The 25,559-nt window shown below is 35.5% G+C and overlaps 1 protein-coding gene and 1 long non-coding RNA gene across 2 annotated transcripts; both read left to right on the forward strand.

The window, feature by feature from the left end:
• Nucleotides 1–2,319: 2,319 nt before the first annotated feature.
• Nucleotides 2,320–25,559, forward strand: LOC124455825 (myotubularin-related protein 5-like). The gene is made up of 21 exons (XM_047006444.1): nucleotides 2,320–2,862; nucleotides 4,200–4,349; nucleotides 4,624–4,692; nucleotides 6,701–6,866; nucleotides 7,640–7,839; nucleotides 9,065–9,251; nucleotides 10,317–10,487; nucleotides 10,889–10,962; nucleotides 11,248–11,443; nucleotides 12,266–12,399; nucleotides 13,432–13,668; nucleotides 15,141–15,316; nucleotides 15,550–15,809; nucleotides 15,987–16,018; nucleotides 16,268–16,456; nucleotides 16,790–16,837; nucleotides 17,227–17,361; nucleotides 19,037–19,141; nucleotides 23,861–24,127; nucleotides 24,916–25,079; nucleotides 25,535–25,559. The coding sequence occupies exons 1-21, from the start codon at nucleotides 2,320–2,322 to the stop codon at nucleotides 25,557–25,559; spliced, it is 3,528 nt and encodes a 1,175-aa protein (XP_046862400.1).
• LOC124455567 lies at nucleotides 16,401–19,278 on the forward strand. The gene is made up of 4 exons (XR_006951903.1): nucleotides 16,401–16,456; nucleotides 16,790–16,837; nucleotides 17,227–17,361; nucleotides 19,037–19,278. It is a non-coding gene; the product is annotated as an uncharacterized LOC124455567 (long non-coding RNA).

Here is a 25,559-nt window from a genome sequence, read left to right on the forward strand (position 1 = left end):
ATCATAGATCTATACATCATTACAACAATTAAATACTTGCATGAGTGATTGACTATTAATGACTATAATTGACTATTGATTAAAGAATGAGGGAGCAAGCGTAAAACGAATACTTACCCTTGAATGGGAGCGTAGAAAAATACGAGAGTGAAAAATATTCCAAAGTTGACTTTCGCCATCATTAGTAGAAATCTTGCAGACAAATGATGAAACGAAAATAAGTTTGGGCCTTATATACTTGTGCATATGACTGTTTACTTCCCTTGTTTAGACGTAACGTTCATGTTACAGGATGAAGCTCATTATTTCATTACAAGGTTAAATAGTTGGAATGTTATTAAAGAAAAATAATGACAGCATTTACGCATGTAAGCAAGCTTCTAGATTATGTCCTAATTAGTAATATATGAAATTATAATATGATATAATAATGATATTACATGATAGAAGTTGGTATCATGTAACACACGCACAAGAAAAAACGCAATGTTATTAGCTCTTAATATCGTGAAAAATACTTCTAAGTTGCAATGTGATGAGAATACTTGGACAAGATGACGAGTCTTATCTATTCTTATGCAAACTCTCTAATGACAGACAAGTTTTTTGTGGAAACTCTATATAAAGTTCTGTGCAGACATAAACAAAGTAAACATAGCTGAGGTTATCAAATGTTTATGGTTACCTCAAGGTGGTGATATTTTTCAAACTTCACCAAGTGTTGACTGTAGTGTTGTAGACACGCCCCTTAAAAGTGACAATGACATATATATATATAGGAATGAGAAATGTTGTTAAAAAACAGATATTAGAGAGCACAATAGATAGATACTAAAGGAAGAAGATAAATTCTAAACATTACATTGGCGACGAGGAATAAAATATCAACGCAAACATGGCAACATTTTTATCTCCCATGCCACATTTCAATCCGGATGAAGAAATCTGAGGAAACATTGCAAATAGATGGCGCACGTGGTTGGCAGATTTTAAAACATTTTTAATAGCCAGTAATATAACAAATAGAACTCGGCAACGGGCTTTACTTCTTTATCAAGCAGGACCCCGAATTCGAGAGATATTTCGAGAATTTCCAGATCCGGGAGAAGATGATGATTTTCCTAAAGCGGAAATACTTCTTACGGAGTATTTTGAACCACAGAAAAATCGGTTATATGAAGTTTACAAATTTCGACAAGCAAAACAAGTAGAGTCCGAAACAATCGACCAATTTCATACAAGACTGCGCTCATTATCTAAAAACTGTGAATTTGCTGATGTAGATTTTGAGATAATGGTTCAAATTGTTATTGGTGGACGATCCAGTCGTGTACGAAAACAAGCAATCCTAAATATACCTTAAAAGATCTGTTGCTTGAAGCAAGGCGTGAAGAAACAAGTAAAGTACAAGCGGCGGACATCGAAGAGCATTTGGACAGCCACGTTTTACATACAATAAAAAAACCTACAAATAAAAACTCCCAAGCCGATAAACCACAGAAGATATGCTTTTACTGTGGAGGTAACTACCCCCCATTTAGACAAACCGTGCCCAGCGAAGAACAAAACATGCGCCAAATGCGGGAAGTTAAATCATTTTGCAAGCCAATGTCGCAGCCGAAACTTGCAGAAAATCAAAACACCCGCTAAACCACGCCAAGACATACGACCGGTAAAGGCTGATGAGGAGAAAGATAGCAGCAGCGACAATAATTCGGAATACTGTTATGCGGTTTGTAACAACAACAAGCCTAAACGTCCTGAAACGTCAATATCGCTCAACGGACTATATGTCAGAATGACAATTGACACTGGCTCAAGCATAAATATAATCGACAAGAAGACTTTCCGGAAATTTCGAAATACTGAGCTTGAACCCACATCCGTGAAAGCATACCCGTTTAACTCAAAACGCCAGTCAAGATGGAAGGAAGTTTCGTGTTCTTGCGGAGTCAAAACACAAGTTCACAGTTGCTACTATATATGTGACATCAGACGATGGCGGCTGTTTACTCAGCTCGGAAACAGCGCAAGAACTTGGACTTGTAAGCATAAACTTGAACAAAATTAACACATCGCCAGAAAACTCAACACTTACAACAAAGGATACAAAGCTCCATCACATTTTGGACAAACATGCACCTGTCTTTGACGGACTTGGGAAGTTAAAAAAATAAACAAATTAGACTAGCAATTGATGACTCTGTGCTCCCGGTTGCACAACCACAGCGACGAACACCGTTCCACCTACGCCTGAAAGTGGAAAGTGAAATACACAGATTAGAGAACGATGACATCATAGAGAAAATACCTGAAGGCATGCCCACTGACTGGGTCTCTCCGGTGGTGATTGTTCCCAAGCGTGATGGTAACATTCGATTGTGTGTTGATATGCGGATAGCAAATACGGCTATCAAACGAACCAGACATCCAATACCAACTGTGGAAGCTGTATCCATGGAACTCAATGGAGCACGTATATTTTCAAAGCTTGATCTTGCTCAAGCATACCACCAACTAGAACTATGTCCAGCATCCCACAGCATCACAACATTCTCAACTCATTGCGGTCTCTATCGTTATAAGCGATTAAACTATGGAACTAATGCCGCAGCTGAATTGTTTCAACATAATCTGCAGGAAACATTGCTAGGAATTAAAGGGGTCAAGAACATTGCTGACGACATAATCGTATTTGGAAGTAATAGAGCAGACAATGACCGTGCATTGGATGAAGTTCTTGCCCGATTACAAGATCACAATCTCACACTTAATTGCCAAAAGAGCAAGTTCCTGAAGAAGAACCTTGAGTTTTTTGGGTTATTATTCTCAGAACATGGGGTCTGCCCGGACCCAAAAAAGGTAGAAGCCTTCGTTAAAACTACAATACCCACAACGGTCAGCGAAGTGAGAAGCTTACTGGGGATGGCCAATTACAGCTCTTAGTTTTTCCAAAATTATGCTACCATTACAGAACCCCTTCGAAAACTAACACGTAAGTGCGCGCGCTTTGCATGGACGTGGGAACACCAAGCAGCTTATGACAAGTTAAAAAATGCACTAACCAACAGTCCAGTTATGAGTCATTTTGATACATCAAAAGAAACGTCGGTATTAGTGGATGCAAGCCCAGTTGGCTTATCAGCCATATTAACACAAAGAGATCCTAAAACAAACGTCGATAACGTGATCTGCTATGCTAGTCGGGCTCTTTCGTCAGTAGAACAACGATATTCGCAACTGAAAAGGAGGCCCTTGCTATCGTGTTTTGTAAATATTTATCTACAAAACAACTTAAGAGGTCAGGGGCCGGTTGCACGAAGTCTTGATAGCGTTATCCACTGGACAGCAAATTTTTCTGAACTTTCATAAAATCTTTTAAAACAGAAAAATGTACGATTTGAACTGTGCAATCGCTGAAATAAAATATTGCTTCGAAGATTACGAAATTTCTTTGTCGTGAGAAAAACACAAACGCCCTTTTTACAAGTTTGAAAATTTTTGCTATTCATTGGATAGCGCTATCCAGGCTTCGTGCAACCGGCCCCTGACCTCTTAAGTTGTTTTGTTCCAAGTTTAAATTGAACCCAGAAGTATCTTAACATGTGTAGGTGTTGAATGTCGAAGTTAGTGCAGTTCAATTTTGGGGACTTTTTGTGTTTGTATTGACTTGACTTTGAAGATGACTACCGTTTTAGAGTTTTGATATGTCATTGAGCAATTCTTAGGGGCAGTTTACATGAGCCCAGGTAACCAGGACACAGCGAGGAGTGAAATGATTTTGAGTCATTGAAAGGAGTAAAAAGTTTAAGCGCAAAACGTACGACCTTTTCAAAATTGTCATAAGTCATTTTAGTTTTAATTTTCAAATCAGGCTAAATTACTTGTTTTCATTTTAAAGGTTTTGTGAATTTGCAATGTCAGAGCTTAGAGGAATTGCTCTAATAAGTTTTTTGTTGTGAAGTATTTAATCTTTTCCATTTGCCAAAATGATTTAACGCTCTGCTGACTCCCGGCTACCCGCGGGCTCATGTAATCATCCGTTAGCAATGCAACAACATGCATGATCAACACCTTCTAACATTCTAACAAATATATTGCTCTGAAGAGCAGTTTTTCTTCCAAGTTTTCATGTCTGCACATCAGTAGGTGGTACATTGGCATAATGAAGCTTTCCATTACTTCGTGTGTTTTTTCAGGCATTACCCTCCGTTCAAAGGGCGTTGAAGTCACATGGAGCACAACTAGCGTTATGTCAAGAGCTTGCTGCACGTTCTGAACAACATAGAGCTGTTCTTGAACATGATCAGTTTGTTTTGGTTATCACATTAATGAACTGTGCATTGCAGGTATGTTATAAATGCTTGAGAAATTTTGAATTATAGATAATTTTACTTATGTGTACGTACTGGGATAGATTTACTTGGGCTGCGAAGAGAGGGGGGTATCCGAAATTTAACAAAAAATACTCTTGATTTTGCACGGGACAAACTTGAGTCTTCCCCTCCTTCATCTCCTCTAAAATTTTTCTACTTTCTCGTCTTTAAAAGCACGCATTGAACAATCATCGTAAATTCAAGCAACATTTGTATCTTGTTAAAACCATCTACTGCTTTTATACAGGATGATGCGAGTTTGAGCGATGGTGCTGTTGCATCAGCCTTACTTCCTTTGATGTCAGAGTTTTGCAGGGTAAGTATGTACCCAGAATGATATTTTAAGTCATTACGTATTTAAGATTGTTACGTCGTATCTGTATGGGAGTTGTCGATGGATGATCGCGGACAACCATCCTTTGTTCATGCTAGGACACCTTTGCACTTTAGGTACACTACATGATGTTATAGGACATGTAAAAGGAAAAAATTAAATTTGGTGATTTAAATTATGTTTCCATTGAACCTTAAAACTTTGTTCATGTTAGGGACATCTTTGTACTTTAGGTACACTACATGATGTTAAAGGGCATGTAAAAGGAAAAAATTAAATTTGGTGATTTAAATTATGTTTTCATTGAACCCTAAAACAGTTTAGTCTTACGTATCTCTGTCCATTCTGAAAATGTTGAGGTTTGCTAATGTCGAGGTTTGCTGTTTTCGATGTTTCCTAATGTCGAGGTTTGCTAATGTCGAGGTTTGTTAACGTCGAGGTTTGCTAATGTTGGGGTTTGCTAATGTCGAGGTTTTCTAATGTCGAGGTTTGCTAATGTGAGGTTTGCTAATGTCGGGTTTGCTAATGTCGAGGTTTGCTAGTATCCGATTTTCAAAACCACTGGTGTCATAATGAGAAATGGGTAAACCAGAATAACCTGTTATGTTACTTTAACCGTATGGAGTCCGTTGTTTTGAAATGCTAACGCTGTAGAATTGTACATGGTATTTTATCCAACAGTTTCCAGAATCTGAAGGAATTTGTAAATTTGCAGCGATCATTATGACGTCAATATGACGTCACAGGTGGTGTAAATTGGACATTACAAAAACTTCAGTATTTCGATGATAAAAAAGATGCGAATAAACAGTTTTAGAAGTCTACTGTCCTTTTTAGAGTAGTCTTTAATAACGATATAATTTAAATAGCAAAATTTTCGTTTCACTGTCCCCTTAAAGTGGTGAATTTGACATCTGTGTGTAACAAATTTGCATTTTTTTATTGAAATATCTCTGAATAAAAATTACATATTTGTTTATGGCAATCGCTTTCGATAAACTGTAACTAAACAAATGTCTAAACCAGTTTCATGGAATCACGGATAACATAACGACAGATTAGCTAAATTATGCGCACAAGTTATTAGTTTTTAGAAAACAAGATGGCGGAAGTACTAAACCGTTCAACTGCGAAATTACAAAACTTATGCGCACAACTAGAAACGAAATGGTTTGCAAGGTGCACAAGTCCAAAAATAACATACAATAGCAGATATTTTTCACTGTAAGTTCGTTACCTTTAAAGAGTTGCCATCATGTGACGCGAGCTCACCCAAGTGAAGACATTTCCTCACAATTCAAACCTGTATTAAAGTCCACGAAGCTCCTTGCTTGTTACGTTTAGCTAAATATGGCTTTGTCCGAACTGTTTGCTAGCAAGTTGCACACGTCTAATCTGGTAGTACGATGTTTAAACTGTCGTTCGGTATAGGTTGTAAAAACTGTCGTTCTGTATAGGTTGTAAACTGTCGTTCGGTATAGGTTGTAAAGTGTCGTTCGGTATAGGTTCTAAAGTGTCGTTCGGTATAGGTTCTAAAGTGTCGTTCGGTATAGGTTGTAAAGTGTCGTTCTGTATAGGTTCTAAAGTGTCGTTCGGTATAGGTTGTAAAGTGCTATAGGTTGTAAAGTGCTTTGCCTCGTGCGGCGATATTGCTTTAAACACTGAGATACTCACCGGAAGTTTAAACCTAGCGCTTTATCCATTGCAAGCCATCGCTCCAAACATTTTGCCCAAATACAACCCTTGAAATTGTACTATCGCGTTCCCATTTTACAAATATTTGAAAAGCCAGCCGCTAACAAATAACTGCTAGGAAAACAGTTTACACACACTAAACAACAAACGTCGAGGCGCGAGGATGACATTTAGCGCCAGTCATCGCCTACTCTGACGGTCTCTGATTTCTACCCACGTAATAAATGCGCATAAAATACCGTCTGAATGGTTTTTCAGAAAACACATCAGTTCAATTACTGCTATTTTGTTTCAGAACTTAAAACCAGGAGTGATGCAATTTGCATACCCTTGCGTTCAAGAACATCCCATTTGGCAAAATCCGCAGTTTTGGGAAGAAACATTCTTTAGCGATGTTCAAACGGATATAAAGCATTTATACGATGGAACGAGCGCTAAAAAGAGGCTATCTACCGATAAACGTAAGCAAATTACTAATTTTCGCCATGAATTAACACGTTATTAAGTTCTGTTAAGAAATAATATGTTTTTCGTGTTTGCTCAGGTAAACTCTCGAGCAGAGATCAATTGAATAACAACAATGCGAAACAAATCAATTCAAACGAACCATTAAATTTTTCCGGCAACATGTATTCGTGATTTATTTTCAAATTTTCTTTGATCGATTTAATTGATTCAGTTCATATGTGTTTGCGAAGACTATGGCAAACTCAGCCATAGACCAATCAGATGCAAACTCAGCCATAGACCAATCAGTGCACGGGTTTTGTTGTGTTGTTTTTTTTTTAATAAATTATAACACCCATTAGTGCACTAACTGACATCGAGTCATTGTTTTAAGCTTGTAACAAACATATAATTTCTTAGTCCCTCTACACAAAGTGTTCAGGGTATATTGAAAGTACTTCGTCTGTCCTTTGTTATAATAGTTTTTCGAATGCAAGCAGTATTGGCTAAAGTTTGTCTTACCACATATTTTTCACTCCTCGTTAACATTTTTGTTGTGGCTTATCGGATTTACGTAGAAAACTGTTCCAATATCATGTGAAGGTTCATTTCATGAGAAGTTTAATCGCTAAGTTTTGAATAAAACTCTTAGGTAACAATGTTCTATAAGTGTTTTCGTGTCCCAATTTCAACCCACTCTTTTCCCTGTCAAAGGCAGGTTCAGGCATTTCCACACTGGCATTATAGACCTGATAAGGGAAAAAAAGTTGAACATTTTTTGTTGCAGTGCTAGCCCATAGTTCTAGCATTTTTGAACGCCTATCCACTCCACGAAACTCACGGAACAGCCTCACGCAAGCATCGCCTCCGTCATTAGTACCAAAAAAAGACCTCATTGTGATCACGAAATCTGGTATCTACCCGCAGGATGTATCTGATTCTGATTTGATAGTGAAGGATGAAGCGTTAGATATTGCTGCTAAGCAGGTGAGGCTTACTTTTTCACTCGATTGTGTTTTTACATGAAGATTATTTGTCTTCTTATCTTAATGGCGAGAGAAACCATTTTGTCGAGGCCTTACTTAAATAGGCTAAATGTGATTGGCTGAAACGTGCAGCGTGAGTTAGCAATGAAGAATTGTGCATGTCTTGTTGAACATGTTTGTTCCTGATGCTTTGCCTTAAGACACTAGTTCGGTTGTCATGACTCATTCTGTTTTTTATTTTTGCAATTTTTGTATCGATTTCTTTTAGCAAATACAGAGTTTTTTCCTTTTTCTTTTGTAAATTACACTTTTTTTATCGTCTTGTTATCAAAATGATACCTATATGTTTTTGTTGGACAAGTTGCAAATGCAGATGTAAAAACGTGCGCTAATTAAGCAAAAAAGACTTAACTAAGTACAGAATACGTACATAAGGCCACTGACACATTCTTTGATGCACAGCATGAACTGCTGAAAACGCTGCATTACTCGACAGCGAGAATATTTAGAAAACGTGATGGAAGATTTATTAAATCCTTCGACCACGCACTAGAAGTGCTTTAGTGACTTGGAACTTTAAAATTGTTTTAGGAGATTTAAAAATGAAACAAGATTTCAATATAAAATCGACATAGAAAGCGGCATTTTATTACTCAACTGATAAGACAGTCTGTAGTGGTCAACTTATAGTAAATATGTTTGTAGATAAAGATCGTCCAGGTTAGTATAGTCTTGAGAAGGACTGTTGGTATTGATGTAGATTGACGTTTCGACAACCTTAGCGGTAGTCATCTTCAGATGACGAAGATGACTACCACTAAGATTGTCTCTTCTGAAGATAACTACCGCTAAGGTTGTCTCTTCTGAAGATGACTACCGCTAAGGTTGTCTCTTCTGAAGATGACTACCGCTAAGGTTGTCTCTTCTGAAGATGACTACCGTTACGGTTGTCAAAACGTCAGTCTACATCAATAACAACAGTCCTTCTCAGGACTATACTATCCTGGACGATCTTCATCTACAAACATGTTACGATACTCCCGGGTTCAAACGATTTACTTTATTAAGGTCAATAGGTGGTAGAACAAAAAACTTATTGCTTACAACGTTTGCATCGGGTGATTAAACTGTATAGTTCTATGTTACAAATGTTACTATAAACTTATTATAAATGTTTTGTCTCAAGTTTTCAAATCAAGTTTTAATGTTTTCTTTGTTTCATTCAGCTTGGCATGTGGGAAACATTTTCAAAAGATTCACAAAAGACATACGTAACAAACGAGGAAAGCATCGTGTTCAGCAAAGCTATCCACTTCGTCAATCGTATGGTGTATCTCATGATACCCCTCAGTGTCTCTCAAATGGTTAAACCAAAGAAGAGACGTCAAAACGATGTCATTCTAGAAAATACTGGTGAGCGCCTTTCTACTGTAAATTGATATTAATATATTGTTGTTGAAAGTATATTCCTCGTGTCCAGGGCTTTGGATGTGCTGTCTTCTTTTGTACTTATTACAATCAGATAGAATCAATCAAAATCCACTAGTCGATCTAAAGCACTTTAAAGGCGCTTTTATTATTTTTTACACTGTTATCGAATATCATTGATTATAATTTGGTATTTTTTAGGGGTGAAAGAGAACGTAGATGGATCCATTGCAAACACTAGTATTGGATCAGATTGTCGTGCTAATCCCGGTAAAATTGTTCCTCAAAGTACAAATGGATCTGTCAGTGATGTCAATGATACCATCACGGGTAAGAATAAACAATTTCCGTGTTTTGATGGCCGGACCCAAACATACGGGAACTAAGCGATAGTTAAGAAAAGCGCGGGAAACACGTGCTGAAAACGAGTGTTTGCACTGCTTTTCTTGACTCAAGCAACATTCCAAAATCTTTGGATTATGACATCTAAAAACTTTAAAGCGTTAAGTTATTGTTATATAAAATAACTTAAGTGTAGTGTGTTGTTAACTTTAAGCGGAAATACGAAAATTAAACTATACCTAGCGTGCAAAGCTCTAAAGGTTAGTAAAACGTGGGTTACAGCGAGGCTTTTGAATTCAAAGATTTAGAAAAACCACCAATGGTGATTTAAGTTCACATTTCAAATGCCAGAAATGAACTCCAAGTCAATTTAGGCAAAAAAAATCGGCTTTGCTTTCAGGCATATTCAAAATTCTCAATTTCAATTTCCATGTTTGGATGGCCTGATGCAAACACGAGCATCGACCAATCAGAGCACGCGTTTTGCATATTTTATTTGATAAGTTTCTTCATTCATTCTTAGGCAAAATAGGTACCGAAGAAAATTCCCATGTCTAAAGAGTTAACACAACACAATTACGGTTTTTTACATTATTTTCCGAAAATCTGAAAGGACCTAAATTCTAAAAATAAGAAATTTGTACGTGGTCTACCCAAAGAATGGATCATGTGAACAAAGGTTGCCATGGGATATGTTTTATGTTTTAGGGGTGGGTAGTGTGTATGGGGACGTCCATGCTGGTGACCACTGGGAAGATGATGAAACGGACACGATTATTAATGAAGTGACGAGATTTGTTATTCGCTTTATGGATAGAGTTGGAACAGTTGCAGGAATTTCAACCGACCATTTAAAGTCTCTTTACAGCTTGGTGCCAAGTAGGGATATTTTTTTGTGTGTGTTTTTGAACTTATTTACAATAGAAATTTTTTATCTTAACTTCAGCAAAATACTGCATCTTTTTGATTTTTCATCAATTCTGAAAGCATGTGAAAAAATTATAAATTAATGTTTGAGGCTGTCCAGTAAGCAGCCAAAGTCTTTTTTTCGAAGTGAAACCTTGATCGACTGATTCAAAAGTCTGCTATGGGCCTGATATTGAAAAAAATGACATTGTGTTGCGTTTTTATGCTCATATTATAGTTTCTATAATGTCCACTACAATAGTTTAAATTTTTCGTTAATATTTTTGAAATACTCTCCGTTAAAAGTGTGAGACGGGTTATAAACGAGAAGAATGCTATCTTGTGATGCCGTAGCTTTTATTATTGTATTTTAGGTGTGGTGACTATGCACACAGAATCACTGGAACCAGTTTACAGAGAATATAAACAACTTGCTCCCATTCGAAAGGTACAACTACGATACAGAAATGCATTTATACACAATTTTCAAAACATGGTTGAGGACTGAGAAAGAACAATAATATTTAGAGTATTTACGTAACAAAACCCACCCATATCGTTTCTCGTTGAAAATTGTCAACAAGTTATATCCATATTGTAAAATGACATTTGCAAACACAATGCAGAAAATTTCGTTGCATCGATGGCAAACTTGTCTGGTTTTGCTTGATATAAATAAGGATGTATAAATATCATAGAAAATGTAATTTTCCTTCATTTGCTATATCAATAGGCTAAGATAATCCGACCCGCCATGTTGCCTTTAGAAGAAATGCAAATGGATGGACTTCGCTGTTATTTAATTCCGGATGGTCGGGAGACTGGCACTTGTGTGCATTATGGTGGTCCTGTTATGTTCCCTGCGGAAGGTGCAGTATTTGTTACTAACTATCGGATTATATTCAAAGGAACTCCTCTTGATGAATTTGGTGAGTTTAAACGTTATCAAAACTAATTTCGGTTCATGGATGTTGTGCATACGTAGATTGTATTGATGTTTTGTTTTTGCTTGATTGGTGGAGGCTCGCAGTTTTTACAACAAAATTTTATCTATGTAAATACTTCATGTTATCATGCCTGTTTTCACACTTTGTATTTGTTGTTTGTTTTTTAAAGTTTGTTCATTAGAGTTTCGTGTGCTAAGATATTTTACCAGTTGTTGATATAGGACTATGAGTATATGAAATGAGCAAATAACTATTTTTGTCCAAAGTATTCTTTCTTTGTTTCTAAATAAATACCGAAAGCTCCAATTGGCATGTGTCATTTAAGCCAAAATACCAAGATCTCAAGAACGGGCATTGTTTTTTACTTAAGAAGGAGCCCAGTTACCCGAGGAAAATTATGCCAGTCGAGTGTAAAAGAAAAACACTTTTTTCCGAGATTTCAGTCAATAAGTCTTTTTGTTATATACCCATGAGAAAACAGAGAACAACGTACATAAACGAAATACTTACTTTCCCCAAAAGAATGTTTAAATAAAATAATAAAAAAATACTTTAAAAAGTTCCCGCTCTTTTTTGATCGAGATAAGACGCCAACCAAAGTCGGGCAAAGGTCGCGCTTTTACGATATGACAAACGTGATTTTTTATCATCTAACAGTAGATAACGTATTATCTATCTTACGTACGTTTGAGTTACTTGTAAGGAAACAGTTTTTTTTTCTTGTGTGATAGACTCTCCATCAATGAAACAGTTGGAAAAATGAACTTTGAAAATGGGTATTTAACAATGTAATTTAAATTTCAGCTTCAGAAATGATCGTGACGGGAAGTTTTCCAATTGGATCCTTAGTGAGAGATAAGAAACTCCCAGCTCAGTATTTGCGACATCTTAGATCTTGGTTGCAAGAATGTGTTCAATTGCGATCTGCGACGTTTCAGGTTTTTGACTCCATGCATTGATAACATTCTGACGTTAATAGGATTCTGACTGTCGTCAGTAAAGTTATCAAAACCTAAAAATTTGCGGGTAGAGACGGGTACCACCCGTGAGGAAGGCTTCTTTAAATATAGTTTTTGAGGATGTTTCAAATTTGAATACTCCCAGTAAGCACATGCATGTACCCATGCTGCACGAATCGCATGGCTAACAAGAAAAACTTGATTTTACTTTGAGGAATATTTTCAAAGCATGGAATCCTACCCGGGGAGGAAGGTTGAACTTTTTTTACAACTTTGTCAAAGCCATTCACACTCTTCATTCAGTTGACAAAGTCTCCCATAGAAGTGGTAGGTATTGTTCAGTAGGTGCTTTGCATATGATGAATTACCCCCGTGTTCTAGAAGCTCACAGTCTCTGACTGCTTTATAAAAGTGGTTTTACCACTAATCAACGACAAAGTCATGTCTCCATCAATTGTGAGATTTTTTGCTTAACTTTTGGAAATGAAGCAATCAGAGAAGTAAAAAATACGAAAAGCATCAGATTACCGTTTTAGCTTATTAAAAGAATGTATTTGGTAGTAGTAAATCTGTTAAATTGTTCACCACGATGATTTCATGCCACATTTGGTAGTAGTAAATCTGTTAAATTGTTCACCACGATGATTTCATGCCACCTTTGGTAGTAGTAAATCTGTTAAATTGTTCACCACGATGATTTCATGCCACATTTGGTAGTAGTAAATCTGTTAAATTGTTCACCACGATGATTTCATGCCACATTTGGTAGTAGTAAATCTGTTAAATTGTTCATCACAATGATTTCATGCCACATTTGCTAGGAGTAAATCTGTTAAATTGTTCACCACGATGATTTCATGCCACATTCATAATTTTATCGCCCTCTTTCGGTAAAAATGATTTATTTGTTATAGATGTTAAAGCTTTATTTTGATGAGGTGGTCGGTGCCGAGAAAATTGAACTGTTTCGTAAAACGTTGACACGATTACGATATCCTTCATTGGTCTTAGACACATTCTCGTTTAAAGAAGCGGACAAGAAACCGCCTGCAAATCCCACCCGCAGAAAATCAACCGCGCAATACTGGCGCTAGGATACCTCGGGCTGTTAGTGATATTCGAAAGGAAGCAAAGCAAGCGAGAGGATCGATGAAACGAGGCCAAACTCGAAATGGCATATCGTCCCCTAGATTACCTAGGAATAATTTTTCATCCGATGGTTCTGTAGAAAGTATGAGTGGCGAACAGGTGAGTGGTTAGTAAGAGTTGATAGTAAATATACCTGGGTGAAGGTGACAATAGACGACTCGTTGTTTGAGGCATATCATCCCCTAGATTACCTAGAAATAATTTTTCATCTGATGATTCTGTAGAAAGTGTGAGCGGCGAACAGGTGAGTGGTTAGTAAGAGTTGATAGTAAATATACCTGGGTGAAGGTGACAATAGACGACTTGTTGTTTGAACGAATAATTTCCGTGGTTTGTTCTATTTTTTACTTTGAGCCGATAACAAATTTTGTTCATATAAGTAGACAATAACCCACTATTGAAGGAAAAGGAACAAAAATATCTTCATAAAGCCGAACGGTGTTTTTTTACTTGCATTTATAAAATAAAAACAATACAACGCGTGCGTTTATTGGTTAGTAACTGAGCTTGTATTGGCCTGTGCAAACCAATCTGAGGTCAACCAGTTAAATAAATCAAAGAGAATTCGCAAATCAATCATGAATGAGGATTCGCAAAGAGAATTCCCAAATTAATCATGTTGAAGGAAAAATTAAAGCGTTGTTTTAAATTTATTTTCCTGTTTGTACATGTTTATTGCAAACTTCGGAGTTTGTCAAGTTTTTTAAACTTATGAGCACATTACTTACCATTACTTACCATTGCTTATCATTATTTACCATTACTTACCATTACATACTATTACCTACCATTACTTTCCATTAATTCCATTACCATTACCTTATTCCATTATTCCATTACCATTACTTCCTTCATTACCTTCCATTGTCCCATTACTTTACCATTACTTCCATTATTACCATTCCATGTTACCATTATTACCATTACCATTACTTCATTACTTACTCATTATTATTACATTCCTACCATTCCATTATTCCATTCCTTCCATTACTTTTCATTTCCATTCCATTGGTCCATTCCTCCATTATTACCATTGATTCCATTCCATTATTTTCATTCCATTATTATTTTCCATTTACCATTACCACCCATTATTTACCATTACTTACCATTACTTAATTACTTACCATTCATTCCATTAATTACCATTACCTTCCACCATTTCACCATTCTTACCATTACCACATTACCTGCCATTTTTTACCATTACTTCCATTTATTTTCATTACACCATTTTCCATTCCATTCCATTACCACCATTACCATTATCTATTATTATTCCCTTTTCATTACCTATTCACCACCATTACCAACCTACCATTACTTGCCATTACTAATCCCTTAATAACCATTACCTACCATTACTTACCATACGTAACCATTACCTACTATTACTTACCATTACCTACCATACCTACCATTACCCAACATTATTAAGCTCTTAATAACCATTACCTACCATTACTTACCATTAGTTTCCATTAGTTACCATTACCTACCACTAACTACCATTACTTATTTTATTGTTAGTTTTTCTGCAATGTTATTGGTTATACATTTTCTGTTAGGTTGATGGATCTTTTGTTGTACGAAATTCGCCGGTTATTGAAAACTTGAATTTAACCCCGTATTGTGAAGAGTATAAAAGACTTGGCTTTGGCTCTGTACTTGAGGAACGTATAGGGAGTAAAAGTGGATCTTGGAGGCTTTCTATGGTCAATCTTTCGTACGCAGCCTGTCGAAGGTAAAGTTATAAGAAAAATGGAGGAGATAATTTTCAATTACAGAATTGTTATGCTCAAAATTTACGAATAAGACTTAGGAGCATTTAACCCTTTCATTATTACCATAAGCGTTTTAAAACTCATATTTGCTATCGTATAATACATTTATTTTGCGAAATGGTAAATTTACAAGTCTTTAAAGAATAAACATGTATCGATAAAGTAGTCATCATGATGTGGATTTTTCTTTCAGTTACCCAGCTGTTTTAGTGGTGCCACAACACGTGACCGATGACTCTTTGTTACGCGTGTCTAAAAACCATCGCCATATGCGTTTTCCTGTTGCGACGTGGAGACATAAAGTCAATAAATTCGCCGTTTTATGGCGATCTTCTGCCATTGAACGAAGCTCTGTGGCATCCATCATTCACTCTGGTGTAGCTGCAAGTGGTGGAAGCACTGACGCAATACGTTCATCCAACGTGGAGCAAGATAAATATTTATCTGCCCTAGGTTAGTTGTTTATATTTATCGTTTCAACCCTCGTCCCCTACCCTAACATGTAGGTGCCCTCCCCCCCAAGGCAACGCCCCCTCTCCCACATGAACACAAATCTATTGCCACCCTTGGTATCACAGCAATATATATTACTTTACTCGTTTTTTTTGAAAATCACATTTTGAATTAAAGTATCCTCGAAAAATAAACGAGAACTAATGAAAGTGAATTGCATAATTGTTTTTCTAAAACTGAGTGATTTAGATATAAGTTTAGATTAATATTTATGTATGAAATAAGTATTTAGGGACTGTTTACCATTCTTTAAGTTTTATTAACATTAGCAAATGTACCTGCATTTATCACTTTTTTTTTATCAATCTTAAAGTTTTGCTTTAAGCATTATTAAGTGATTATGTAACCGTGATTTTCTATGCTTTTAATTTTAAGTGTCTTCAAATCCTGTATCGTAGAATAAAGCGGAGGCGAAACATCGTTCACTGGCAGCCAACGTCAGCATGTCTAAAGCAACGATGAATCTACGATCAAATGACAAGGCATCTAAACGTGTTTCTGTTGTGGATTCCGTTGACAAACCAATAACTCAGCAAGGATGGGAGCCTGCTGCACTGTACGTTTTTGGAGACAAAAGCAATTTAAAGGTGAGATTTTTTCCTGAAGCTCTGCTGAAACTAGGACTTAACATTTTCTTACCGCTCGCCCTACGGGCTCGTCTCTACAAAAAGACCTCGGTCCGTTATTTGTCCGTAAAGACCTCGAGCTCGGTTATTAAGGGCTTAATATAAAGCATATGTATAGTCGTTCACTAAGCAAAAAATAATTTATTCAAACGAGCTTTTTGCAAATATATGATAATGATAAATTATTTTAATTAGTGAACGATTGCTTTATATTTATAGCAAATTGCTTGTAAAATGAAATTCTTTTTCAGATTAATCAATTGAATATCTTACCTTACCGTTTATCTTTCACAGAATTTAAAGAAAGATTCGTATCTTAATATTGATTTCGTTCCTATTGAGGTATGTCATTTTGACTATCGTACAATATGTAGTGTGTAACCTCTTCACCTGAGAGCAGCCTGGGAGTGAGGAAACAATGGAACGTTCGCCATGTTGGTTGAAATTTGCGTTTTAAAGAAAGAAAATACATTGTCAAAATCATTCAACATAGAGACCATTTCGTAATGTGATAACACCAAGAAAATAGTTGCAACTATATTAAGTTTTTACAAGAGCAGCTTCAAAATCGACATTGAAATAAAAATATCATATATTTTTTGCTGTGTGTCCACAATTCTTTCGTTCAAAACAACTTAATTAAAAGCAGTCGAGCGTATTTCATATGCACATCATCAATGTACGATCTATTGATCCGTTAAATCATAGGTCTTTTATTCCTGTCGTACAAGATACCGGATGTACGTGATCTCAAAACCAGCTTACGTAAGTTGTTCAAAGTTTGCTGTCCCAGCAATCCCCCTAAAGATTTAACACAAGGTGATCCATTTTTCAAGTCGTTGCAAGATACTGATTGGTTGAAGCAGGTATCAGCTGGTTTACGCTGTTTTATATAATATATGTATATTGATGGATTCAATTGTATTATGATAATCTAACTCATATTTAACAACAGGTTCTCTACTGTGACGTTTCTCAACATGCTGTTGTGTGATTTTTCTAAATTCTAAACTGTTGTTGCTAGACAATGCATTATTTACAATTTTTGCGTCGTCAAAAAGGATGGAATCGTATTCCAATGCCAAATTTCTTTTGTATATTCGGCTGTGTATAGTTTAAGCATGGTAATTTACAGTCTACTCCTATACTATACTCATTTTTGGATATTTAATTTGGATATTAAGGCGGGGTACCTAAGTTTGATTAGATTTTGTAGCTGCTTGTTGCCGAAAGTCAGGCTATTTTCGTTAAAAATTGTTCTAACTCTGTTCCATTGAACGCTACAATCGCAATTTCTTTTCCTTAATTGTTTTGTATACATAGTATTTTGTAAGGAAATCGGCGCCCCTCCTGCATTCCATCTGGCCAAAGCTAGAAGGGATGCATAATTAATTGTTTTGTATACTTATTTTGTAAGGAAATCGGCACCCCTCCTGCATCTCCATCTGGCCAAGGTTAGAAGGGTTGCACAACCCTCGGAACATCTCGATCCTAAATTCGTTTTTGTTATACTGGGAACCATTGGATTGTTTAAAAATATATTAAATCTCAACTAGAAAAGAACATTAGTTTACGTTTGTTCATATTTTTTGATATTTGATTCGGATATTACGGGGGCGAGGCATCTAATTTTGATTAGATATTGGTAGCTGCTTGTTGCCGAAAGTCAGGCTATTTTCGTTAAATTGTTCAAACTCTGTTCCATTGAACGCTACAATCGCAATTTCTTTTCCTTAATTGTTTGGTATACTTAGTATTTTGTTGGGAAGTTTCCACTTCTCCTGCATTCTATCTGGCCAAAGCTAGAAGGGTTGCATCCTTAATTGTTTGGTATACTTAGTATTTTGTAAGGAAATTTCCACCCCTCCTGTATTCCATCTGGCCAAAGCTAGAAGGGTTGCATCCTTAATTGTTTGGTATACTTAGTATTTTGTAAGGAAATTTCCACCCCTCCTGTATTCCATCTGGCCAAAGCTAGAAGGGTTGCATCCTTAATTGTTTGGTATACTTAGTATTTTGTAAGGAAATTTCCACCCCTCCTGTATTCCATCTGGCCAAAGCTAGAAGGGTTGCATCCTTAATTGTTTGGTATACTTAGTATTTTGTAAGGAAATTTCCACCCCTCCTGTATTCCATCTGGCCAAAGCTAGAATGGATGCATCCTTAGTTGTTTTGTATACTTAGTATTTTGTAAGGAAATCGGCACCCCTCCTGCATTCCATCTGGCCAAGGCTAGAAGGGATGCACAACCCTCGAAACATCTCGATCCTAAATTCGTTCTTGTTCTACTGTGAACCATTGGATTGTTTAAAAAATATATTAAATCTCAACTAGCAACGATCCAAAGTCAACAGTCAATAGAAAAGAACATTAGTTTACGTTTTTCCCATAAATATAAAACAGCAACCTATGGTTAACTCTATCCAATGAAGTATATTTTTATGCCACGAGAACGTTCTTGAAAGATATGCAGAAGAAAGTATTGAAACATAGACTTTTGTTGTTTTTTTTGGTGTATCTCATGCCTATTTTCATTTGTAGTTATCGCTTGTACTTCGGATATCCGGTGCTGTCGTGGATCTTTTGGACATTCAGGGATCATCTGTTCTTGTCTCGTTTGAAGATGGATGGGACATTACTACACAAGTAAGCTTCATTTAAGCACCTACCTTATGTTATTTACTAAAGTTACTTGTTACGTATGCTCCTATAAACCATTGAGGTCTTGCAAAGCATCTTTTATATTGGGTCATATTTCATGTAAGATCTCCTTTTAGTAGCGTGGAGTTTGATCTCTGGTTATACATTGAGTTCTATAAGACATGGAGGGGAAGGGTGTCTGGACCCGGTTGTCAAAAACATGGCGGTAATGGCGGATTTGGTAGTCAAACTTCCACTTTAAAAATTGTTTTCAATATTAACTCCCTCCTGATTTCTAATACTGTTTATATGAACGACAACAAGTGAAAAATTTGCCATACCGTCAGCATATCATGTGAAAATAATTCTTTAGCATTACGTGAAAACACAGTAAACACACACATCTAAATAAAGAAAATCGACGGTAGAGAAACGCATATTTTGGCTGTAGCATTTAAGTTATTTTATGATATTTTAACCTTTTAAAAGTGAAAATTAAACGGCATTCTTTAGTAGACCTGTAAATCTCGTCAAATTTATACATTATTTCATGCTTCTGTGCGTTTGACTGTAAACAGTTTGATGCAACTATTTTTCTTGCTCAAATTTATAAATCTGTGTTAAAATGCTCCTAAGGAAGCGAGAAAATGTTTGCTTCAGTCTTACGACATAAGTCAACTGAAAATTTACCATGGATAAGTATCATAAGTGTATTGTCATTACCTGATAAATCTACTAAAAAACTCATAAAGAAAGTATGTTGAACTAGAAGAGCTGCAAAAAGAAAAAAAATTCAAAACACCAAGATGATACTGTTGGTTGGAAATTTGTATTTTGTAAACTGCTTGGCAGAACCTTGGGTCTATTACTGAACAGAACTACATTAATTTTCCATTGAAATAACAAACTTGGAAACTAGTTTGGAAACTTGGAAAGTGCATTGGCTTTGACAAAATCACTCTGTCTATTGCTGCATGAAGGCAAAATAGTTAATTGACAGTGTACGTGAAGAAATTTAGCAAGTTCTATAGATATTATTGTGCATTACTTAGAGTCTTTTGGAATTGTGTAATTATGTGTCAAGAACAATATATAATTTTTCAAAAATGCTAACCCCTTCGAGCACTACTACTCTTCTGTTCTGTTTGAACAATTTACAGCTACCAATACTAATTATTTATATGTACAAACTAACAATTGGGAATTAAATGATAAACAACTTGATAAATCTTTGTATTTTACATCAAGCCTTTGAATTTGTTCCTTTTATCTCTTGGTAAAAAAATATTAATAAAAGACATACAAATCAATTTTCTCGAAATTAGTATTTTGTACCAAGAAACTAAACATAATTGGAAAGGTCACATGTTGAAGACAGACTTTGCTTCTTTGACTAGGTTGCTTGACCATGAGCAATTTCAATTTGTTTACAATTTGTTTAAAGAATTCTTTTTATTGATTTCTACTAATTCATAATAAGACACAGATAAGTTCTTTGCCATCTATTTTTTCTTCTTCTACATTTAACTTCATTGTAACCAATGCATCCAATGTGAATTTATGGATCACCTGGAATCATACCAAGTATGGATTTGGTGAGATGAGACATTATTATGTTTAATTTCATGCATATTAATGATATAATCACAAGCTACTATGAACAAAAATTTCAAGGTAGGAGCAAATCTTAGCACATTGTTCAGCACACTTCTTTTATCTTGGTTTTGAAGTATTAACCTGTTTACTATAACAATAAATACTTCACTTACGGAAACATTAAATAGTACTTTAAAACTGTTTGCATAAATCCAACTTTCCAAACCCATTATAATTGTCTACACTATACAGTCAGTCAATTTGAGCCGACAAGCAGTTTAATAGTTTTTTTTATTATACGGCATATACCATAGTTCTCATTAATTTTGCAAGGCACTGCATTCAATTTTAACACAACTCCGTTTTAACTTTCCATTCATCTTTTAAAAAAAATATGAACAAATTCTGCCCCATTTTTGGGAGTTAAACTCAATTCAAATCAGTAGAGTTTAGCTTGATCATAATACAAGATGGATGCAAAACTCGATAAAAATTGGCTGCTTAGCCTCGTCTGGCGAGCGATAAAGCGAAGAACAAACAAGACTGGACCAAAATAACTTTAAATTAAAACTTAGTCGCAGAAACACTCTTCAAGTATCGTGTTAAAAACAAAATAGTAAAACTACTACTGTGCTACTTACCGGAGTCATGAAATGTTTCTTTTTCTGTCGATATTTCAGCATCCGCAAACCACGGAAGTTGGCAGATTGTTTAATAAATAAAATTTTAAAAAAGTATTTATGTTAGGAAAGTAGTTTTGATATTTTCTATACTCCCAATCGTGGTGGTATAATCAGGGTAGGCGATAAAATTTTTATTTCATGAGCCCGCGTCTTTCATGATTTTGACCACGTGCCGTGCGCTAATAATTTATAGTAATTATGTTGACGTGTTCCCTCCAGGTCTTATACAATTCAATGTGGTTATACATAAGTGGTAAAAATTCACACATCAGATTATTATAGTGTAATCTTTCTTGGTGTGTTTGTTATCTGTATTATTATTTTTACGATAGTCAATGGCGATAATAGTGTAAGCCCTTAATACTAAAGGGGAAGATATTATGTTTTGTTATATCCAGTTCCTTTGAAATCGAATGTGTTTTTTTTTTCAGTCCATTTTAATATGCATATATGAATATTCTCCACTCCTTGAATGATTGAACTGGCAATGTCTCTACTTCACGTCATTGAGTTCTATAATAACTGGAGCGCCTATCCCTAACACGGCTTTAATTAGTGGCTGACGCCAAAAAATGGAGGATTTGTTCCGTTACCGCTGAGATTTACCGAAATTGGCTGCTTTTCTGAAAATCTCACAATTTCTCTCTCTCCCCCTTAAGAAAGAGTGAGGAAAAAGACATGACAATTCATCGGCATCAAAACACACATAACCTTGTTATCTTTATTTGGTACTTGACCTTTACTTTCAAAGCATTCAAGGCATCTTTATTAAATCCATTATCTTTATCCATAGAAGTAGTCCAAGTTCAAATAGCTGTTAGACAGGAAGTCGGTAAATCATTTACCTTTGTTTGTATTCAGCCTTAGCATTTTACAGTTAGACTCTTTCTGGTCAGTAGCATCTTCCAATTGTCTTAATATAGTGATCTATGAAATAGTGGTACTGCAGCATATTCCAGAAACATTTCGCTATCCGATCATCTCTTCATGTTGTCAGCAAATTGACCAGAACAAACTCTGCTCTACTTCATGGGTTCTCTTTGAGGGTGATCGTCTCTTTATAGTATCTGCCCACTGAGTAAAACGAAGCAGAATCTTTTTTCGCGTCAGGAAAACTATTTTGCAAACAGATTTACGGTTTCACACATTAACAAATAAGTGCAAACGTATGTTGATATTTAAAAACATAAATAGGAAAACATCAGTCGGATTTTATCGCTCAGGCTTCAAGTTCAATTGCTTTTCAATTTTTGATGAACAAACAAAAGAAATATCTCACCTGTGAAAAGCGACATGTTCCTTTTGTGTGGACACTACGATATCCAACAATTATATGATTGAAGTGCTGGCATTTTAAAATAAATGCCAAAAAAAGATATCTTGTTTGTTTTTGAATATTGCTGTATAATTAGCTATAGACATCAGGGTGAGGTCGAGAATATAATTTTTCTGCAAAGCCATCATCTCAGCGGAAATAGGTCCATTGGCCGCCATTTTTTGGCGTCAGGTCCCAGTCCACTTAGCCGCTCCAGTTATTATAGAACTCAATGCTTCACGTACGAACAACTACAGTTAATACTTCATGTTGTTTTTTGTAGGTGACGTCAATTGCTCAAGTAACGTTAGATCCATACTACCGAACAATTAATGGTTTTAAAGTTTTAGTTGAAACAGAATAGTTGTCCTTTGGACATCGTTTCTCACATCGCTGTAATCATACACATTCAACGCAATCAAGTGGCTTCACGCCTGTTTTCTTGCAATTTCTTGATGGCGTCCATCAGGTTATCATTGTTTCGTAAAGTTGTCTTAAAAAATTGGAGTTTAGATGGTCTGGTGTCCTTCGTCTGAGTATTGTGCGAATGTGTTTTTTATATTACACAAGAAATACGTTTGACAAAAGCTTGTGTTAAGCATATTGTTGGTTTTTTTTTGAAAACTTTATTCCATCAAAAATTTTAGTCATGAAGTTAAGGTGCTTTTCGCGCTATAAATATGAAATATACAATTAACTCTTAAAAGCAACTCTTTCGTGGTCATTATCTTCAAAGTTTTCTTGCATTGTACGACTCAATAAACATCTTAATGATGCATAGATCAGGTTCAAAAAATAACTTCTCTGGATAGTTAAATTCATTTTAAGAACATGTGCACAATATTTTTTCAATGGTCTTTTCGGGCCCAGAAATAAGTTACTCATCGCCATCAGTGACTCACTTAGGAGAACACGCTCGTTTCGTAAAGTAAAAACACCGTATATTATTAAAGAATTTTGGTGGGAAATGTTTAGACATCAATTGTCTCCCATCTTTTTTATTTGCTATAATTCAAAATTAATGATAAAGTGACTTAGCTATTTGTTCATATTGTTTGTGTTCTCAGTTATTTATTTTTTTATGAAAGTTTGGAAAAATTACTCATATCTACATATTTTTTATGTTCTCAGATACTACGTCAGTATCCACTATCCTTCGAATTCAACGAGTATTATTTACATTTCCTCGCCTATCATCATGTCTCCATGCGTTTTCGTACGTTTTTACTGGATTCAGAGCACGAACGTGTGCAGATGGGTTGGCTATCAGATGCTGAAAAGAAAGATGCAAAGAATTCTAAATCTCACATAAAAAGTCTTTGGGATTACATCGACATGCTACACAAAAAATCATCATTATTTTATAATTTCAAGTTTTCGAAAGAACATTCTGAAAAGGTGAGTTGTTGATTTGCAGCCATATTTTAGCAAATCTTTGCAGCAACCGTTCGCATGCAGTGTAATGAAATTACCTGAATGCTTTTCGGTCATGTAGTTGTGTAATAACCATCAAATTGATTTAAAACAAGATCAAATAAGAACAGGCATTTAACTAAGTTTATTTTTCAATGGACACCTTGTTTATCTTTTATTGAATACGTGTATTGGTTAAACTTGTAAACTTCATTTAGTAAATCCTAGAATATCCTTGATTTGTTGTGTTGTACTTAAAGTGACTTTATTGGACTGTAAAATCCATTGAACTAAATAGAACTGGAATGTTACTTCCCGCCAAAAATTTAAAGCCACCAATTCAACTAGTCCCAATCCTTCCTCGCACGACCTAAAAAGTCCATTTACAGTGATAAGCTAGCGGGATTTCACCCACAGACACGCGTGTCTGAGAGTAAAATTTTGTAGTGTGAATGGCTAAACCTGAATATTTTTCTTCTCTAGACAAATACGAAGAGAAATACTTATGTCTGTGTATAATTATATTGTGCTATGTTTTTAATGAGATAGAACAAAATTTAAACAAAATTTGTTTGGGTAAATAGGAAAGGTTTGATTATAAATTGGACGATAAAAATATTTTTGTTGCTAGAATTTCGCTCACAAACACAAAAATTATAATTTATTGAGCACCTAAAATATATTTACTACTCACAAGGACTCGTTTACTTTATTTTCTCTAGAAGATTTTCTCCTCGTAAACCAGATTTAATACATTATTTCTAAATTCCCAGGTGCTTCGTCCTCATTGCAACGTTTCCAACCTGAAATTATGGAGTTACTTTGTTTCGGAGAATGTCTCCACTGGTCCAGAGTTTGATCAAGAAGTCATTAATGAGACAGAAACTGCTGCAGAGGAAGGACAACAGAAGTTAGAAGACAAGTACAATGCCAACAGGTATAAATATGCGTTATTTTATCTGTCATATTAATGATTTCGTACTTTGAATATATTCTTGGCTTGTTTTAAATCACAAGCGTAAAAACTTTTACAAAACCAATAGTACTCAATAAACATTTAACAATTATTTGTCTTGCGTTCCTTTAAAGCAATGAGTTATGATTAAAGGGAAATATGATTGGACGTTTTTAAGTTTAAATGCAGACCGGGAATCGGATGATCCGACGATTTAAACATCAATAAAAATTCTTCGTAACATGAATTTATCGTTAAATACATAAAATAAAGCCAAATTAAGTGTTGTATTTATTAATCTTCTAATATAAATTTAAGTCCACCGCTAAATGACAAGTATGTAGCGCAGACAGGGGCGGATCCAGACTACGTTAAATACGTCGCATGACGTGGTTGAAAAATTCATGTAATAGTAAATTTACTTTCCTTTTTCATAGATCCATCACGACCTGCAACTTCTAA

The sequence above is a fragment of the Xenia sp. Carnegie-2017 genome, unplaced genomic scaffold, assembly GCF_021976095.1.
Source record: "Xenia sp. Carnegie-2017 unplaced genomic scaffold, XeniaSp_v1 HiC_scaffold_4, whole genome shotgun sequence".
In the NCBI taxonomy this organism is placed as follows: Eukaryota; Metazoa; Cnidaria; class Anthozoa; order Malacalcyonacea; family Xeniidae; genus Xenia; species Xenia sp. Carnegie-2017.

Excerpts from the sequence above, each read along its gene's own strand:
- LOC124455825 (XM_047006444.1), top strand. The coding sequence starts at position 2,320 with ATGCCCACTGACTGGGTCTCTCCGGTGGTGATTGTTCCCAAGCGTGAT. Across the intron at positions 2,863-4,199 it reads TCTGCCCGGACCCAAAAAAG|GCATTACCCTCCGTTCAAAG; the intron begins GTAGAAGCCTTC and ends GTGTTTTTTCAG. Across the intron at positions 24,128-24,915 it reads CGAAAGAACATTCTGAAAAG|GTGCTTCGTCCTCATTGCAA; the intron begins GTGAGTTGTTGA and ends CTAAATTCCCAG.